The sequence below is a fragment of the Lupinus angustifolius genome, chromosome LG06, assembly GCF_001865875.1.
Source record: "Lupinus angustifolius cultivar Tanjil chromosome LG06, LupAngTanjil_v1.0, whole genome shotgun sequence".
In the NCBI taxonomy this organism is placed as follows: domain Eukaryota; kingdom Viridiplantae; phylum Streptophyta; class Magnoliopsida; order Fabales; family Fabaceae; genus Lupinus; species Lupinus angustifolius.
The window spans coordinates 9,201,440-9,209,921 of NC_032014.1; the positions used below are offsets into that span (position 1 = coordinate 9,201,440).

Below are 8,482 nucleotides of genomic sequence, written 5' to 3' on the forward strand. Positions count from 1 at the left end.
ATTTTAACCTTTTAATACCCTTGTACACACATATCTATGCTTTCAAAACATTATATTATTATATAGTTAGGTGGGTTTTTTATTTATTGTAAAATAGGTTTTTTCATGTTTTCCTATTCTATTTGTATTAATTTTTAACATCTTTAATTAGCTTTTCATTTTTTGATAGAGTAAATTATATTCATACTCTCTGAATTTTAATAAAATTATATAAATTATCCTTTCATTTTTTACACTTACACAAACTCATATATTTGTCCCAGTTTGGTTTACAAAAGTTAATGATATTTTCTTAGCAGGTTATTTTTGTTATATGTGTGTTATATGGTCATAAAAAATCTTATGTGTCATGTGAGTTAACATGGATTTGAGAATGTTGGCACCCAAGTTTGGGATGAACTCAGGTGTGTGATCACCATTATCCACGTGACTCAATCCCAAATCATCCCAATTGCAAATCTGCAATTGATCATGCACGTGATTTTTAATTGTTTTAATTAGTTTTTAGTTGTTTTGTTAGTAAAAGTTTTTTTTGGTAAGTAAAATTTCATTATATAAAGGGTTGCAAATCCATAATTGAAAAGAATGTTTTAATGGACCATTCAAGGATCATTCAAGGATCTATGGAACATCGAAGACAGCTGAGAAGGACATTTGAGCATCCTTGCCTTGGAATACAATGTCGATCAAACTAATCAAAACCTGCATTTAGGTGTTCCACCTTAGAATTGGGATTCACTCCAATACTAGAAAAAGTTGTGTTTTTTGTTTTTACCTCCAAGACTGAAAAAGAGCCATCGCTTGTTTCAAATAAAGATATAAGTATCATTGTAACTTGTTTTTTTTTTAGTTTTTAGTGTATTTTTCTCTTCTTGCGGTAAAGTGGAGAATATACTCACTGTCCACCTTGGACATTGACCATGGCCTTGCACAACATAGAAAGAACAAGTACAACAATTTAATTTTATGGAGAACGATAACTAGAATTTAAAATATAAAAAATGATGTGACCATATGTTAACATTTCAATTGATAATGATCAAGAATGGAATCATGAGAGGATAAGAAGTAGATAGTGGAACACATGAGATTAAGTATTGGACTAGGAACGGTTCCAACTATCAACAATATATATATATATATAAATATATATATACATGTACGTCCTTATATATGAGTCCTTTCCAAAACTGAAAGGTTGACCACTAAAATCCAAATATTGTTTACATATCATTCTCTCATTTATAATATGAGAACTCTTATAAGCATTTTGTCTTGGCGTGGAGTCAGCCCATATGAACAGTACTAGAGTTATGATAAGTTATATTGTATACATAATTTAATGAATATTAAAGAAATCTAATAAATAACTCAAAAAGATGCGACAAAACAGGATCAATATTCATTTTATTAATTTGTTAAAGTTGAAAGAGAAACCAAGTTTGTTGTCTCCTGGACAATTGTCACGCTGGCTGTGGATATTAAAAAAGGAAAGATAAACGTATGGTTTTGGTACTTTTATTAGCACTAAAAAAAGAAAGTAAAACAAGTGGGAACGGTTTTAGTGGATATAGCAATAAAGGGCGGCAGATATTGAGAATAGATAATCTAAAACTAATGAAAAACAATATATATATATATAATATTTAATTAAACATGTAAATTTATAAATATGTGGGTTTTGGTGAGATATGAATTATGATATCCACTTCTTTATAAGTATTATTGTAAGTAGGTTACATGTATTTTTGCTGATGGTCTTGTCATGTATTCTTACCATCCCTTAGCTTTAGTAAAAAGAAAGCAACCTTATACCTGTTTGGGCATATTATTAGGCATTAGCACCTTCTCATCTCATTACCTATCATAAACGTAATTATCATCATTAAAACGAAAACACGGATCATAGAAACAATAATTAAAGAATAATATTTAGTGATGTATTACCTTTTGAATAATAAATGATGATTAAAATAAATAATGAATGATAGATTATCAGTATATAAAACTCTTTTAATATCAATGTATATATATTTTTCTCATCGAATAACATCCCCTAACATTGTTGACTTAACAATTGAATATATAATTCAGAGTATTTTATACTGTCATTATATAATTTACCATTTATTTTAATTATCATTGGCTCTTAAATAAAAATAATATTATGTATAAATATTTGCATAAATATTACACTCATATATAATTAAGGCATCTACAGTAGTAAAGATTCATCAAACATTGGCACAACATCAGAATAATTAGGGCATCAACTAACATCATATTATCATTCAATTTTTTCATATCTTCCATCAGAAAATTAAGATTTTTCAGACTCCACAAATCATCATTATCTGTTGATGACTCTATTCTAATTCAATAATGTTAGTTACCTATTTTTTTTACTAAGCAAAAATTTGCATTACTATAGTTAAGGGTGTTAACCCAAATACATAAGGTTAATGTCTACGAAGAGGCAAAATAATAATGTTAGTTACACATTAATTCTATTTTTTCATTAGATTACAATTTCTAAATTTGATTTTTTCATTTCTAAATATTATTGTTCTCTTTCAAAAAACTTACACTCCAATAGCTATTGGTGTTCAAGAATTCACTTGAAAAACTATAGAAAATAAAAATATAATGCATATGTATGATATATATCAACTATTGAAGGTAAATAATATGTGACAGGAGTACAAGCTGTCGGTTCAAACTGCAAAACCAATAAAATCAAACAAAACAAACTTAAAAATGTGGTTTCTTCAATTCTTTTTTTGTTACCAGTTTGGAATTCTAGAGATTTAAGAACTATTCCAACCAAACTAAACCAAATATTTAAAAACAAATATTATTTCATAAAAGGTAGAAATGTCATAATAGTTATTTCCATTATTTTCATACTTATGGTTGTCTCAATTTAATGTAGAAGTGTAACCGACTATTACTATTTTTATTTATTTATTATACTTCTAATACAAAATGGTTTCACATAATAAATCATTAACATACTTGAAAATGTTCAAACTGAGTGGTCTTCAAATAACACCACCAAACAATGAAGATTGGGTTGCTTAATTTTTTTTGCAAGGATGTTTAAAATTAATAAGAATCATATAAATCGAACTACCAACAAAGCATTACTCTAGTAATATAAAATCCTGCTAAATACTCATGATGACCAAAAAGTCAACAATTCGATTATTGGGAACGACACTTGTTAAGAATGACAAACACGCATCCCGAAAGGGATGAGAAGGTAAGAAGGGGAGGAAGGGAAGAAGAAGGCAAGGCAAATTCGAGTAAACCATTATTTTGTTTGGAAGTGTGGAATTTAGATAGGAGATGAATAGAGGGCTAATGTAATACAAAAGTGTTATTTTAGGTCTCATTTGAAAGTGAGGTTTTGGAGGAGAAAGGAAGAGATGACTTTGAAAAACTTCCCCTTGTTTGGGAGTTGAATCAAGGAGAGGAGAAGGTTTTGAAGAGTTTCTCAAACCCTCCAAAACTCTTCATGTCTATTTTTAAAGTTCCCCAAATTTGGGATTTTTGGAGATAAAATGTCAAAATAGTTATGTTTACTAATAATATATAATTATATATTATTGTCCATTTCTCATTGTTAATTATATTTTTAAGGAAAAATTAAAAAATATTCTTACATTATCATTAATTTATCATCCTTCATCTAAATTTCATACTCTCAAACAAAAGAGAATATTTCCTTTCTTTTCTCTTCCCTTCCTAACCCTTTGATCACTCTCCTTTCCTTTCTCTAATAACTCCCAAATAAAGTCTTACCCTCCCTTTAATAAATCAATAGTATATTAAATATTATATAATGTACAACAAAAAGACATAAATATAATTAGAAAATATTAGTAACTACAATTATTTATTTAACCTTATTTTCCTCCAAAAAAAACTCCAATTTAGGAGAACACCAAAAAATGGTATATTAAGAGCTTTGGAAGGCTTTAAAAATTCTACAAACCCTCTCTTCTCTAATAAGGCTTTGTTTAAAAGTGGGGTTTTGGAGGGAAAAAGATGACTTTGGAAAGCCTTCCCCTTATTTGGGGGTTTAATAAAGGAGATGAAAAGGTTTTAGAGGGTTTCCTAAACCCCTAAAACCCTTCATGTGTCTATTTTTTAAATTCCCTTAATTTGAGGTTTTTAAAGATAAAATGTCAAAATAGCTAAATATTTTTAATAATATTATATAATTATACATTATTGTCTATTTCTCATTGTTAATTACATTTTTAAAATAAAAATAAAAATATTCTTACATTATCATTAATTTACCTCCTTCATCTAAATTTCATACTCCCAAACAATGAAAATGATTTCCTTCCTGACCTTTTGATCTCTCTCCTCCTATTTCCCTCGTAACTCCCAAACAAAGTCTAACTAAACTCAAACAAGGGAATCCCCTCCTAAGTTTTCCCTTTCCTTCCCCTCCAAAATCCAGCTTCCAATCTAACGCCAAGAAAACTAAATAGATCAATGATTCACATAGGATTAAAAAACAAATGAGTCATAGTTATTGACTTTTAATTATGGTTAAAAAACAGATGGGTTTCAACGTCACAAACGAGGGAGGGGGCGTAAGAAGTAAGCTAAATTCTGGTATCAACAAGCATAGGGATCCAGATTCTGGAATTAACCAGCACACAGAAAGTCACAACTATGAGTAGCATGTTAAAATACATTGTATGAGAAAGTTCTATATACCCATTAACAGTGAAACATATATTTAGATGCAAAACACAAGCTGCAACTTAATAAGTTTTCTTTGACTCCAAACATCCATGGCTTGGGACACAAGGACTTACTTCATGTATCTATGCAGGAATTTCCTATGGAAATCATTCCTGATGGTGTCATTGATGAATCGCTTAGCTACCTTGTTTTCACCACGCGCTTGGTTCTTGAACACCACATCATCATCCCACCTAAGCCAACCAAAATAAATGGGATCTTAACAATATACCAAAAGGGCTAACAATAAAAATAGTTGATTTGGATTGGCGCGCAATGAGATAAATCATTAGATTCAAACCTTCTTTTCACATTGAAAGATGTTGGATTATTTAGCAATGGATTTCCTTTCAGAAGCTCTGCTTCCTTTACTTTAAGCTCTTCCTCTTGTTCTTGTCGTTCCTACATATTTTTCTTAGGAAACATTAGGAAAAATTACATTTGTTTACAACTTGCAATTAACATCATCAGAACCAATTAGCAACCAAGGAATAAGTTGCTAAAGATGCTATATGCACAATCGCAGTTGCAGAGTTACATTGTGACGTGGATTCATTACATTTGTGGACTATTTGGTAGAAAATCATGCAGATATAGCCACAATTACAGTTAGGGAGACTGCCAAAACCACATTGTTGCAGCCTCAATTGCATTCATGGACCTTGATTCTACTGTATATATCTATATCAAAATGATTTACATTAGGAAGGGATAAGGTCCACTCTATCCACCCCACCTCACAAAGTGAAGCAACAATAACAACAATAATAATAGAAACTATAAAAGAAAAGAGAAGTTCAAGATCCCCATCTGGAGAGCTTCAATAGCATGTCTGAAAGAAACTAAGTGAGTAAATGAAGGAATAAGTTTACCTTCCGCATCTTTTCCTCTGCTCTTTCCTTCTTTATTTGTTCAAGCTCAGCCAGCAAAGCTTCGGTGTCATCCTCATCGCTGTCATCATCATCACTATGACATAAAGTAAACGAGATTGGCATTAGTAAATGAAAGATTTGTCTGATACCACGTGTTCGTGCAAGAATTTTGACTTCAAATAAAGAAAAAGAGGATTATAAATGCACACAAATAAAGCAGAGAAAAGGGCATAATGTGAAACCAATTGTCCATATCCAAACTATCATCCACAATTTCCAAACAAGGGTGCACAAACAGGCTAACGTTGCAAAAAAAAACTAAGTTTATTTGAAATTTTGGATTTAAGTGAAACTCAATTTTAACAAAAAAACTAACTATATTCAATTGCTCATGCAGCATAACTTCAGACATTGAAAGTTGTGCCACACACTTGCACAAACTTATAGTTATAGCCAAGTGATAATGTGTTAAAATGTCATTACTAACATAAGCATTACATAAATATTAAATATGCTGCACAAAATAGTATAGGGGCATATGACATGTAGTGTAAGAACATCAAAAGATCCTATATATTTTAAATTGTATAAATAAAAATAAAAATTCTTAATTGTTATGGAAATCCTAATGATACATGGAGATATACCTATTAAATTGAATATGACTGACAGGTCGGGGTAATATATGTCATGTCTTTATATTGATGTATATGTTTGTACACTACTGTATCATATGCTTCAGAATTGTATTCCATTCAATATGATTCAATTGCATGTATAAAGACTGAAAATATAGTAACTAAAACATTTTATTGCATGATTGTCAACCTCTCATCGTCACTTTTGACTTCAACATCAGAATCATCAGCATCAACATTACGTGCAACAATACGGTCTTCGATATCCCTCCTTGGTCCTGTGAAGATAAAGAGCCATCAAATTAGAAGACTTGATGAATGATACTTAATACTATTATGCCTTTTTTAGCAGTCTTTTTCCTTCCGTTTAAGTTGAAAGACCATGACTAAGGATTTATGCGAGTAAATACAAAATAGTAAACAGAATACCTTCCAACAAAAGATGGCTGCCCTTTCCATGATCCCTGTCATCTGTCAGTATATTGATAAGTCACAACTTAGAAGGTGTAATTAAAATGAGAGCTTATCTGGCAAGAATGATGTAATTCAAGTGTCACAGAAATAAATTAAGAATATTGCAAATTGATGTTTTTACCATTGTAGGATTTATTTTTTGTCGAGAAATGCCTCCGCTCACGGTCTTCCAGTTCATCACGTAGGTTCCTTCTCTTTAATTCTTCATTGGTGTCCTGCCCTTCTTTCCTGGAAAGTTAGAACTATATTTGTTACAGGGGGAAATGCATCACTTGCATTAGCAAATTAAATACCAATATGGTGACATTGAACATCAACCTTGCATACAGAATAGTCTTGCATGTTAAGCATGTAACAAGAGAAATGAAGGAGGAAAAAAGGAAAATGAAAACATTTTAAACTAATATCTGGACAAAGAATTAATTTAAAAGAATCTATAAAGAAGCACTACATAAAGATACGAACTTACCAAGCTTTGAACTTTAAATCTACACAATCCCTTGTCCTTTTCCAAAAAGGGGAAGACAAGTTTTGATCCGATCACTAAGCATAGTTTTAGTTAAATATGCTATTATATTATTTATGACAGCAACTTCATGAATCATGAATCAATTGACATGATTATCATCATATTGACAATGTATCACCAACAATAACATTACTTCTGGAAGAGAAAAAACTAATAAACTGGAGTTAAAATGGAGAGTTTTACATAGAAACTAAAGCAAGACTCAACATTATGCTTCAGCTCTAACTTCACATAAAAACAATTTTATATTGTGACGAAGGGGAACACTAGGGTAGCATTTGGCATACAGGCAGAACATTCTGTCCTTTTCGGTTTCATCTTTTTTTAGTGGAAAAAAATGTACCAGTTCTTAACCTTGTTTCTTGTTCAGATTTATTTATAAAATGGACCAAACATAGAATAGAAAACTGTGTTATGCTCCGTTCGACCTAACAGGTCCAGGAAATGCTACCTAATCAACACTACTTCTCATCACCAGAGCTATATCTTTCGACTGGATTTGGTATGGAAAACCAAGAACTGTTTTAGCAACAAAAAATGAAAACATGTGATTCCATTTGGGATCTGTTTGCGAGTTGGTTTTACAAGGGTAATGGAAACCCGAGATGCCATGAAATATACTTGTAATAACCAGAAAACCAGCAACTAAGTTATTAATAGGGACAGATTAAGTCTATCCTATTAGAACACAAATCTCAAGGTACAATAAATATTAAGTCCATGCTAACACTTGTAAAGTTGCAATTCTCAACTAAATATCTTCACATCACTGTAACTGAATTTCCTTTACAAATGTAGATTCTGACATCAGTGCACATTATTTAAACCAAAGAAAGTATCTGACATAACGATGATGTCAATTTCGATAACCAAATTGATTATTCCCTCTATAAATATTTACTGTTGCAAGGAAACCCTAAACCCTATTTATTTATTTATTTGTAAAAGATGAAACATAATTGAGAAAATGAAGGGGGGAAAAGGATACCTAGGTTTGAGAGTGGTGTGAGAAGCAATGTCCCTGGAAGAGTATTTTTGAGAAGGACCGAAAATTCTGGCACCACCTTGTTCGTTTCCACCTTTAGCTGGTGCCCATGTTGGTCGTGCCGCGGTTGTCATCGTTACTGGATCTGACGGTAGTTTTCACGGTTGTTTTGGGAACCACGAGAGAGAGAGAGAGAGAGTGAAAAAACGGGTTCCTTCTT

General features: G+C 31.2%; 1 protein-coding gene across 1 annotated transcript; it reads right to left on the reverse strand.

The window, feature by feature from the left end:
- On the reverse strand, positions 4,617-8,482 carry LOC109349657 (protein CWC15 homolog). Its single transcript, XM_019590554.1, has 7 exons — positions 8,266-8,482; positions 6,870-6,976; positions 6,704-6,745; positions 6,465-6,552; positions 5,637-5,730; positions 5,066-5,166; positions 4,617-4,958 (listed from the first exon to the last, which is right to left on the reverse strand). Exons 1-7 carry the CDS (start codon positions 8,394-8,396, stop codon positions 4,835-4,837), a joined length of 687 nt encoding a protein of 228 aa, XP_019446099.1. The 5' UTR covers positions 8,397-8,482; the 3' UTR covers positions 4,617-4,834.